Genomic DNA, 13,077 nt, shown 5'->3' on the forward strand with positions numbered 1-13,077 from the left:
GCGCGTGCGCGCCCCTGAACGCGAAGTAACATATAGAAAATTATATATCATTCCGAAGCCCCAGATGTTAGCTTTCCAACACAACTGAAACCGCCTCATTTGGACCTCTGTAGCTCAAGTTATCGGCGATTGAGTGCGAAGAGGTCAGACTTGACAACTTTACGGTTCCTTCATTTCTTCATGAGTTCTCCCACTTTGCATGCTTTTCTCCTCACTTCTTCCATCCAATACTTGCCTTATGAACCTGAAATCACTCAGCGAACATATCAAGGCATCGAATGGAATTAAAGTGAGTTAAATTTAGCTATTTTAAGGCCTAAAAAGTACGTTTTCACACTTAAGCACAAATCAAGGGAGAATTACAAAATCATGCCATTTCATTGAATAAATGTGGAAAAATGTGATAAAACCCCCCAAAATAAGCACAAGATAAACCACAAAATTGGGGTTTATCAGCAAGAAATTAAAGTGCAACAAGGTAACTTAACATGCAAGAAATTGAATGGAGGCAAGTAAAGGCAATGAAAATGGCAATTGAAAGCTGAAAAGGACTCTTGGCAAGAAGTGTGTAATTAAGGATCCCTATCCTAGTTGTAGACCACAAACATGATAATTGTGTGTGGATTAATCCCAATTAGTCAACCCTACATCGAGGATAAGTCAACTAGGCATAATTAATTTCAATTCACAAGTCCTAATCAACTCACTAATTAACTTAGTGAAAGACTAGCGTTAGTAAAAACCAAATTAATTAACAACCCTCACACAATGTGGAATGGACATCCACCACTCAAGTTCACCCAAACCACACAATTTCTCAACCAAGAGTGAGAAAAACTATGCAAAAACTCAACCAAGCATTTTGTCATACACTTGGTGGGCATGTAAAGAAAGCATGGTAAAATGATAAGAAATAATAAATGCTACAACTACCAAGTAAGGAAAATAAAGATAGCAACTCAATAAAGCAATAAATGACATGAAACATGAATTGCATTAAATGTAAATTAAAATAACAAGAGTGTGCTTAAACATAAAAATAACCAAAATGAGAAATTAACAAGATAAACTAAGGAGATTAAGACAATAAAGTAAAGAAAGGTAGAACAAACTAGATTAAAACAAGAATTAAACATAGAAATTACAAGGAAATTAAACTAAAAACCCTAGGTCCTAGAGAGAGGGGGGAGCTTCTCTCTCTAGAAAATGAGCTACATGACTAAAATCTAACCCTAATTTCTCCCCCCTTCACATGGAGTGAGGCCTTGTCTAATATAGGAAGAAACAGCTTCAGAAGGTCCAAAAACTGGGCTCTGTAGGCCCAAAAATCGCCCCAGCAATTTCCAATAAGTGAGTCACGTGCTGGGACGTGTGCGTACGCACAGGTGTGTGCATACACACACTTACTGATTTTCTTCTTGTGCGCGCGCACAGATTATTGTGCGCACGCACACATGGTTGTGCGGCTTTTGTGCGTACGCACAGGTGGTTGTGGGCACGCACACTCCAATGTGTGCTTCTTCTTTGTTTTCTTCATGTTTTCTCCCTTTGTACATGCTTCCTTCCACTCTTGCCTTGCCAAACTTGCCTCTAGGACCTAAAATCACTCAACAAACATGTCATGGCATCGAATGGCATAAAAGTGGGATAAAAGTGATCGAAATAAGCACAAAATAGCATGTTTTCACAATTAGGCATAATTTAGAGAGAAAATACAAAAGCATGCTATTTAAGTGAATAAATGTGGGTTTATGTGATGAAATCCATTCAAATCAAACCAAAATATATCGAAAAATATGGACGCATCAGATAGCGAGAAGTATTATGACGACTTCATATACTTAATAATAAAATAGAAGCCTTTGACTCGTAACCATATTGTTGTTTTCTTTAAAAAAAACAGAAATACTTTTTCTTGAAAACAAACAAATATATATATATATATATATATATATATATATATATATATATATATATACAAAACTTCTTATTCAAGTAACTTACAAATATTATATACATACATGGCATTTGAGTCACGACTCCTATTCCTTTTATAAGAATATAATAATAAAGACGAGAAAAATCTATAACATATGTATACAAACAGAAATAATATATCTAAAAACTTAACAAAAACTCCGCAAGTTTTCTTGTTCATCCTGAAAAGAGAAGTCTGTAGGGGGATGAGAGCATCGTCCTCGCTGGTTCTCAATAGTGGGTTTTTAAGAATTGTCAGAAGAAGATATTTTAAATAAAACTATTTTCAATCGCAGTGACCGTCAGTTCATTATCCAAATTTAGAACTCATATTTTTCTTGTAAACGTTTCATGCAAAATAAGATTCCATACATTTCATCGCTTAATAAGAAATCATTTTAATCAAAACTTATCACTAATCCAACCAATCATGGCCTCCAGTCCAAATCAAATCAATCAGTCTGTAGCCCAAATTAAATCAACTCTCGGCCTTCGGCCCAACAAAATCAATCACCGCTATCATCAATCCAACACCAGATACTCAAAACAGAAATCAATCACAAGCACAAACAAATACAAGGCAAATACATTTAAAAAATAGTTACAGCAAGTATCACAGTTACTAGTTAAACAGAATTCATCAGATAGATAAACCAAAACACTTAAGCACACCCAAACAAAGCAAACAAATGCAACATGATGCATGTCTGTCCTACTGGCCGTGAGCTAACATGTCGTTTACTTTTCCAGAACTCGACACATCCGGTAGCTACCCCGGATATCGTCCTTGTGAAAATCGGTAGGCGATACTCCACCACGATTCCCACTAACATTTTCACAACCCGTGGGCGGTAAACAACCATGATCCCCACGTCCATTGTGACACTGGACAAGAGAGATCATGATTGTTTACGGCCCACAGGTTTTGAAAATGTTTGTGGGGATCATGGTTATTTATAGCCCACGGGGTGTGTTTTCCAATTAAAAATCTAGTGAGGATCCTGATGGTGTACCGCTCACAATGGTGGAAGCTCACCGGGTAGGGATCATGGTGGTGTACCGCCCACCGATTTTCAAGAGGACGATATCCGGAGTAGCTACCGGATGTGTCGGATTTTGGCAAAGTAACCGACACGTGAGCTCAAGGTCAGTAGGACAGGAATAAATCATGTTGCGTTTGTTTGCTTTGTTTAGGTATGCTTAAGTGTTTTAGATTGTCTATCTGATGAATTCTGTTTAACTGGTAACTGTGATACTTGCTGTAACTTGTTCTTTAAATGTGTTTGCCTTGTATTTGTTTGTGCTTGTGATTGATTTCTGTTTTGAGTATCTGGTGGTAGATTGATGATAGCGGTGATGGGTTTTGTTGGGTTGGAGGCTGAGAGTTGATTTAATTTGGGTCGGAGGCTGAGTTGATTTGATTTAGGTCGGAAGTTGTGATTGGTTGGATCAGTGGTAAGTTTTGATTAAAATGATTTCTTAGTAAGCAATGAAATGTATGGAATGTTATTTACATGAAACTTTTACAAGAAAAATATGAGTTTTAAATTTGGATAATGAACTGACAATCATTGCAATTGAAAATAGTTTTATTTAAAATATCTTCTTACGACAATTATTAAAAATTCTCTACTGAGAACCAGCGAGGATGATGTTCTCACCCCCTGTAGACTTCTCTTTTCAGGACGAACGAGAAAGCTTGCGAAATTTTTGTTAAGTTCTTAGATATGTTATTTTTGTTTGTATACATATGTTATAGATTTCCTTCGCCTTTATTATTATATTCTTATAAGAGGGATAGGAGTCTGACTGTAATGACATGTATGTATATAATATTTGTAAGTTGTTTGAGTAAGAAGTTTTGTATATATGTATATACTTGTTTGTTTTCAAGAAAAAGTATTTTCGTTTTTTTTTTTTTAAGAAAACAGCGATATGATTTTGAGTCAAAGACTCCTAGTTTATTATTAAATATATGAAGTTGTCATCATAGTTCTCGCTATCAGACTGGCACAGCCAAAAGTTTGACATTCTGATAATAAAAGTGTTACATCTTGCTAATATATAAATATATGTCACTAACATGTTAACCATCTTTATTACCGATTATGATATAATAGGAACATACTTGAAAAAAAAAATGAAGTACAAAATTATGATATATTGATCCATTTGGAGAATAATTTAAGTACTTAATTTTAGTTTGGTAATATTCTCTGCAATGTAGTTTGGTACAATGGTACCACTTTCCTTTCTATACATTACATATTTCTAGTTCTTCACTGAAAAATTTCACCCCTCGTTTAAATAACTACTAAGCATAGTTTTCTTATCTCCAATTTTTTAGACTTCCTTTTAGGATAGAGTTAGTCACTTTCAAAAATGATTTTACCAAACCCCCCATGCTTCTAGTGAACAATCACAGAGGATAAAACAACTTTATTGAGCAATATTAATATGAAACAAGAACAAAATAGACACAAGTAGAGTAATCATCTTTCTGGATTTTGGTACAACTAAAAGTGCCAACACCTTGACCCCCTAATGAAGACACAACAATTCTCAACAGAGTTCGGATATTAACAAAAGAGAGGTTTTCTTTTCTTTTTTTCTGTAAAGGAAAAATAAACAAAATCACGATATACATCATATTAATTCTCTTATCATACAAACAGAATAATCAGGAAAAAAGACACTTTACCTCAATGAAAGCAATAAAAAAACTATGAAAAAGAGAATGGAGAAAAAATATTTCATCCCGTGATAAGCAATTTATGCTCCACTAAAAACTTGAGGCACCAGGGAACATATTCTTAAATCTGACTTGTATAAGAATGTATGAAATAATATAATCTAAACTACGATTTTCTTTCCTTTAACTTTGTCCTTGAGGGCACTTTTATGTGGTTTCGATAAATCCAATGCATCACCTGCATTATTGTGTTTCTTCTGCTTTGGCACACCGATCGGACCGGACCATGCCTGGAATGGTTCCTTTGTGTAGTTGTATGTGGTTGAAACAAAAGAGACATCAGGAGGGACAATGTCTGGATCAATATGGTTTGAAGATCCCAACGGGTATCCAAGTTGCCCGTCTTCATGAGGTGGAGGGAACTTTTCACTCTTGCTCTTAGCATTCGCATGAGTGATGAGACGCCTTCGCTGTTAACACGTGAAAACATAGACGAAACTTTAATCAACATTAGCTTTTACTTTCAGTTAAAGGAAGCAGAAGCAGAGCTTCAGTCTTTGAAGATGAAAATGAAATGCGACGATACAATTAGATCCTCCGAAGAAAAACCAACCACAAAAGTAATATACTTTTGTTTTACATACATCAATGTTGGGTTGAAGCTCGGCATTGGCTTCAGGAGCAGCAATAGCTCTTGCAGTACGTTCACGTGTACGATGCTTCTTTGCACCATCCCCATGAGCTTTTCCAGCAGCTCTTAATCTGAACATTCATATTCACAAGTTATTCAGTGTTGGTTATGTATAGCAGGATGGATGAATGTTAATGCATGCATCAATGTGTATTTGGGACAGTGCAAGTAAGTTGAAGCAGAATTGCCCGAGTCTGCTCATAAATTTAGTGATGTCGGGTCACAAGATTAAAACAGAGTTAAAAAGTGTGATTTTAATTTTAGCAACACTTAACAATTGACACCATAGAATCCACCAAAATATAGTTGTTTCAGATGACTACCCTTATCTAACTCCCATTTTCTCTGCCACAATCACATTTTTTGTTTAAAAAGTAAAACTGTTAACCTTTAAAATATTTGCAGTAATATGTCACACTTCTAGTATCCAAAAGACTAACTTTAGCACAGAGAAAAATACCTCCTTGCTTCATCATCCCGTCGTTTAGCATCCATTTCCTTGGTTGGGGGATATTTTGGAAGACTAGAAGGATCACAAGCATAAGGTTCCGTGGTAAAGAACTGCGAAATGATAAGTTAGACAAGCAAAGTGAAAAGTATAAAAGGGTTTGGTTTAGAAATGAAAATTAACTTTGACATTTGACAAAGATAACCTTTAAATCAAACAAATTTTGTTTTATAATTTATAAACTTATACATTAATTTTGGAAGGTCCACATAATTTATCATGATTATTTAAAACATGCTATTCATTCCAATCATTTAGGGTTAGGGACATTATTTACATATTATTCCAACGCAAAGAAGTCATAGCATACTGACTTCCAAGGTAAGCCATGCAACCATGATATTGTATCAAGTCAAACTTCCTGATCCTATTCAAAGGAGGGCTACATATCTGATGAGGAAGACCAAGTTCAAGAGAGAATGAGAGACATCGTCTGGCTGGTTTTCCTCAGAAAGCACTCAAGATCTGAGGGCCTATTGCTAAAGAAGCATTTATAGCATTCAAGCTATCTTTTCTGGACAGGAAATCTAAGAAAAACAAGAATGCTACATCAACAACTTCTGAGTTATTGGACTACCTTTATAGAGAGTGTTAAAGGTGTCAACCCCACACATATCTCTTCCATTTATGTTTCTGTTATCTTTCCTCAAAATTTGCAAACTCTTTCAGAAGTTATCAACTTTCTGGAACAAAATCTTCTAAAGTGAGGTTCTACTCACCCTTAAATCAAAGTAGTGGGTCTCACACATGATAAAAGTTCCAAATTCAATGATGATTAACCTCTCACTCTATTAATTTACCAATCTCCTCGTTTTTTAGAGGATTTTTTTTCCAAACTTTTTACACCAAGGTTTTAAACTATTTGTGTAAGTTACAAACTAATAGTTGTCAAACGGGACAAATTTCAAACGACAAAGTATCATTTCCTTAAGAAAAGAAGCTGGAGAACCAGAATCTTAGAAGATCAGTTATCAACATCAAAACATCCGCCCGCAATCATTGTAGTTAAGCATACTACTCCCTAATAGAACTAGTTACGTATAAAAATAGGCACTGGAAGAATCCACATCATTTAGGGCCCGTTTGGGAAACTCTAGAAGTAGCTTTTTTTAACTTTTGACTTATGAAAAGTAGTAGTATTAATGTCTGGTGCAATTTTCAAAACCAAATTGCAACTTTCTAAGAAGCTATTTTGGAGCTTATAGAGAAGTTAAAAAAAATGACTTCTCTCATAATACTTCTACTTTTCATTACATTTCTATAAAATAAGCACTTTTAGAGTTAAAAATCCAAACACAAAATAACTTATTTATAAGTTACTTTTAACAGAGTCATTTATTATTTAAGTTATTTTATCAAAAAGAACTTAATTAAGTTGGTTACCCAAACTGGGCCTTACTATATTCACGAGAGACTAAAGTATGTGTACGAGAAAAGTCTTTTGAAACAATAATAAATTAGGAACCAAGAGATTAGGATAGTGTAACTGGCATGAATCAGTAATCTCAATAATAGGGCAGTACAGAATCAAAATGATACCATAACATTTTAGTGACATAAAGAAAAGGCGTTTTAAAAAGTGCACCTCACTTCTTAAAGCATATGAGGCAGTCTTCCGTTCAGCGGGATCAATTGCAAGAAGAGTGTCGATAAGGGCTAGTGCAGAAGGTGGAAAATCTTTAAATGTCTCTCTTATGCATCTCCTATATGGCTCTCTAGGTTTAAACAAGGTAGCATTAGGCAACTTTGATTTCTTCCAATACTCATCAGAAGGCGAACCGCAAAGTTTGTATATCTTATGCAATTGTTCCACCTACACAAGTATTCAAGAAAGGGGTCATTGAATATAAATATAGATATCAATAACTAATTCTTAATGCATGCAAATTTCCTCATGTCATTGAACCATTTATCCCAAATGCTTAAGCTATTTGGTAGAAGCACATGACTGGTTTATATATCTAACACGCCCCTTCATGTAAGTCTCCTTTTGGCATTGACATGAATTATGCATAGATCTTATTTCCTTTTGTTTGCTTTATACTTAAAATTCTTCTTTATTTTAGAATGGGGACAAGGATCAAACTCCAAACCATTTGATCATAGAAATTCTAATACCATGTAATGAAACCACTTTATCCAAAAAGCCTAAGCTATTAGGTAGAAGCATATGAATGGTTATATATCGAACAACTCAAATTGGTAAAAGATGTTAGAACTACACATAAGATCTGATATACCACTTATTAAAGCTGATTTACTGATAAAAGACCGAAAGAAGCACCAATATGAACACATCAATATGATGACGCACTTGTCATTTTAAAGGTATTGTGTCCACAGTGCTTAATTATATAGGTGAACCAAAATTCCTATTGATTTAATCATAACTACCTGTGCCTCTTAAGCTCACAAAATCCTTGATTATCCATCTATTTTGAAGATAAATTGCCACTTACCCACAATAAATGATACAGACTAACTAAAATTTAATATAACAGTGAGCAAGGCAAAAGTTTGAGAGAAATAATGTAGTGAATTAATAATAATTTTACAGCATCAGTTGTGTGCTACTCCCCTGTGTACCTTATTTTTACCCAGTTTGTGTGTTAAATCAAACAGCTTGAACAAGGGGTCTAAAGCATAACCTACTGGCAACATAATAGAGTAAGCTAGTGAAGTGGAGAAGCAGCAGTTAGTTACAATAGCAGAGACAGCTAGGATAGGACAGCTATTAGTTAGTTTCGGCTGCCATAACTAACATAAGAGTGAAAGGACTGTTCTGCCCTTTGTACTAGGTTACACCACAAGCTATCTCCTTATTGTATATAAGCACTAATCTGTGCTTAGCTCGGTAATAATACACATTACACAATTCAGATCACTATCTCTTCCCTCTGAATTCTCTAAACTCTCTCTTCTCTAATACTGCATAGGCTACAACGGAAAGCAATTACTCTTTGAGAAGGACAAACAAAGCAACTACCATAATGGTTTGATAGCATATAAAATGTTACTAGTAGTAAAAATTAAAACCCCCTCCCATCTTGTGACTTTTACATTATCTAAACTAGTAGTAGATTTATTCCCGTCACCAAAAATGTTCTGAAGCTCAACAGAAGCATATGTAGTTGTGCATGTATTATGTAGTAAAATAGTTTATCAAATCATGCAGTAACTCATCCTTTCATTAGTTCTTCGCCTTGTGTGTTTTAGAACAGAAAACTCACTGATGTCATACTACAGTAAATGTGGGGAAGATATTCAAGGAAATGAAAAATTCTGCCACATTAACTGTTAATATGAAGAAACATCATAATAGATAGTTTGAGGATCAAGTTACAAAGAAGACTCAAACAAATAAATTATTAGATCAAAACTGTTAGTTAGGTTGTTTTCTAGACTACTAGATAATAATAACATCTTTCTGATATATAATAAGAGCCAATAAGCTCTTCCATAATAGAGAACTCAATGTAAATATTCAATTCAATCTCATGAATGAAATCACATCATACAATCTTAATAGTTAGGAAGACAGTCAGGGAACGAAAAAAAAAAATCCTATAAATCAATGTGAGGCATTTCAAGTTTTACCTCTGTACGACCAGGCATAATAGGTTTCCCAGCCAATAACTCTCCTAGAATGCAACCAGCACTCCAAAGGTCAATGCCCACACCATAATCTGTGGCACCAAGAAGCAACTCCGGAGGTCTATACCAAAGGGTTACTACACGATTAGTCATGGGTTGCTTGCGGTTCGGATCAAAGAATGATGCAAGACCAAAATCAGCAATCTTAAGTACTCCATCATTGTCGATAAGTAGATTTGATCCTTTAATATCACGATGAAGCACATTTCGATTATGACAGTGCTCAAGACCTGATAACAATTGATGCATGTAACATTTGACCTGCCATAGGAGACACAAAGTACATAAAAACATCAAATGCAGCCATTTGAAAAGTACATGTAGCGATGACTATCTATTTGATTTTTTAAATTATTCAAATAAACTTGATCTAACCTGAGGTTCTGTAAACTTTATTTCAGGGCTTGCAGCAAGACCAGCTAAATCATGCACCATGTAATCAAAAACGAGATACAAACTCAAGGACATTCTTGATGTAACTAAACCTTCTAGCTTTACAACATTGGGGTGATCCAATCTTCGCAAAATAATAATCTCCCTTGCCATGAATTTGACACTCTCAGGTTCCAAATTGTCAAATCGGACCTTCTTCAATGCAACGATCTTACCAGTCAACATGTCCTTAGCTTTGTACACATTACTATACGTTCCTTGACCAATCTAATATAAGGGAAAATTAAAAGGGAAAGTATGAGAAGAGAAGAACTATAGTTAGAAGAAGCAAACAAGAGATTCAACACTATGTAACTTCTTGCTGAATAATAATGCAAATTAGATTCCTTTAAACCCCCCCCCCCCCCCGGCCTAAAAAAACCCGAGAACCCAACAAAAAAAAAACAACCAAGAAAAAAATTTATTGCAACCATCATGCATGAAGATCCTAGACAACAATATCACAATTTCACAACATCAATGATTATCTGGATAACAAATGAAGTTCAAGCCACATCCATATATCCTTAATATGGCATGATTCATTAACTGAATTTCCTATCAAGTTTAATGCTACGAATGCACCACGAAGACAGCAAAAATTCAAAAACCAATAAATAAATAAGATAATAAAATAAAATCCAAGTAAATTTGTAAACACGATCCACCTTATCAATTTTCTCAAATGTGTCAGCCTTTCGAGGAATCCAGCCACTGAGGGCTTCCCCACAAACTGCCGTAAGCCACGGTGGCCACCCAGCTGCTACTTGCTCCCCCCTCAAATTCTTAGGGGGATTACTCAACCTTGGGTTTGGCTTTGATCTTCTTCTTTCGCCCCTCGCTTTCCGAGGCTGCTCATCATTGCTGCCATTCTCTTCTTTTTCCCTCTGCTTCTCGCCATTCTGAATCTCCACCTCGCCTACATCGATATTGCTTGTAGACACATCACCAACCTTCCTGCTCAACTCAGCACTCAAACCCTTCTCCTCCTTCACCTCAGAGACAATCCCCGATTGCACCTCTCGGCTAATCACACACCCCATTTCAAGAACATAAGCTTCAATACCTTGACATGGCTTGTTAAGGGTTTCTGAATTACCAAAGAATCACCACAATAATCCAATAAAAAACAAGGTCAAGGTTATGAATGAGTGCATAATCCTCAATTAATTTACTAATCCTACCATTAATAACATCACCCAACGAAAGCAGCAAGCAAATTTAGTATATCATGCATCATGTGGTAAATTAAGAACGTGAAATCAAAAGTAAAACTTGGTCAAATTATACATGATCAAAGGACCACAAAAAGGAACACAAGCACACAGAGAATTTACTAAACTAACCAAAATGGGAATTCAGTTAAGGTCAAAAGGCACCAAAGATTCTGTGTAGTGTCTCAAAGTGATCGCGCATAGAAAGGAAAGCGAAAACGAAAGTGTCTTTTCCTTTTTATCGGTATCGTCCCGCAGATAAAGCACGTGATGGGTTTGGTAATAAGTAAGCAATAAACCAAAGGGGAAAAACACAAAACTTAAAAAAATAAATAAATAAATAAATAATAATAATAATAATCTATCTACTTATCTATCTACTTAATATACTAAAATTGGGTTTTCCCCAACTAATGAAAGTGAGGTGTCACTTTCTCGTGAACTCATTTTCCCTCCAAAATGAATGCATTTAATGAATAATGCATAATTATACTAATTTAGGAAAATACCTTTATTATAATTATATAAAATCAATATTTAATGCATTATTAAACTACTTACCAATTATTAATCAAAAATATTTTTAATTATTTTAATGAATAATGTATAATTATACTAATTTAGGAAATATCTTTATTATAATTATATAAATCAATATTTAATGCATTATTAAACTAATTATCAATCGAAAATATTTTTAAACATTTTAATTATATTCATTTTAATTATATTGATATCCTTTTAATTCTTATTCATTATCCAATGATTTTATTAATAGCAAGTTGTTAACCCATTTATATTGATAATAATAATAATTTTATTAGGATAAATATCAAATTCTATTCCTAATATAGAAATATAAAATTTAATTCCTTCCATTTTTATTTTACTACTATAAAAGACCATGTATGCTAGAAGAAAATATTATCCGTTTACTAATTACTCTTTCATTTGATAGCTTTTACAACAATTCTTTTTCTTCCTATAAGGCGTCGTTGCAAGAAGACAACTATCGTGGACACAAACTACCACACTCTTCAACTTTCGTGCTCATCATTCGGAGCTATATAAGATATGTTATCTATGAAGTATTTATAGACCATGGTGTTATCATGTATGCATAAATAAAAAGTGTTTCGTATTTAAATTTAAGTCATTTACCTGTTTGTAGTATATTGTAGTGTGAAATTACTTTCAATATGTGTTGTGTAATGATATTATGTTCTAATTTAAGCTTTTACTTTAGAACTGTATTATGATTTTATCTCATCATTTTTTCTTAGATATCAAGTTGACGTATTTTTATTTATTATTATTATTGAAACGGATGTGATATGAAATGTACCAAAAAAAAACTCACATTCAATTTATTTTATTGTAGTCTTCTATCTATTCTATTTATTTTTATTTTCTTCTTATTCATTTTATTTTCTTTTTAAATGTTATATAATTTATTATAATTTATACCAATCTCCTTAGTATACTAAAATTGGGTTTTCTCCCAACTTATGATGGTGAGGTGTCATTTTCTCGTGAATCCATTTTCCCTCCAAAATGATTGCACTATTTCTCTCTTTTAAATTTATTTTTAAAAATTATCTTTAATTGATATAATTATATTATAATTAGTATCTAATGAATGATACATAATTATACTAATTTAATATAATCTCTTTATTATAATTATACTAATCTCTTTTAAATTTATTTCAGAAAATTATCTTAATTATAATTATATAACAATATTATACTTAGCATTTAATGAATAATTCATAATTATACTAATTTAAAAAAATATCTCTATTATAATTATATAAAATCAATAATTAATGCATTATTAACCTAATTATCAATCAGAAATATTTTCAACTATTTTAATTATATTGATATAATTCTATTTTTTATTCAT

The 13,077-nt window shown here is 33.5% G+C and overlaps 1 protein-coding gene across 1 annotated transcript; it reads right to left on the reverse strand.

Annotated features, from left to right (window-relative positions):
* Positions 1-4,556: 4,556 nt before the first annotated feature.
* Positions 4,557-11,468, reverse strand: LOC107618357 (putative serine/threonine-protein kinase At1g54610). The gene is made up of 8 exons (XM_016320390.3): positions 11,301-11,468; positions 10,623-11,044; positions 9,898-10,182; positions 9,466-9,783; positions 7,454-7,681; positions 5,821-5,921; positions 5,314-5,431; positions 4,557-5,139 (listed from the first exon to the last, which is right to left on the reverse strand). Exons 2-8 carry the CDS (start codon positions 10,995-10,997, stop codon positions 4,831-4,833), a joined length of 1,734 nt encoding a protein of 577 aa, XP_016175876.1. The 5' UTR covers positions 10,998-11,044; positions 11,301-11,468; the 3' UTR covers positions 4,557-4,830.
* Positions 11,469-13,077: the final 1,609 nt, after the last annotated feature.

Source organism: Arachis ipaensis, chromosome B9 (assembly GCF_059453495.1).
Source record: "Arachis ipaensis isolate K30076 ecotype BB chromosome B9, ASM5945349v1, whole genome shotgun sequence".
Lineage (NCBI taxonomy): Eukaryota > Viridiplantae > Streptophyta > Magnoliopsida > Fabales > Fabaceae > Arachis > Arachis ipaensis.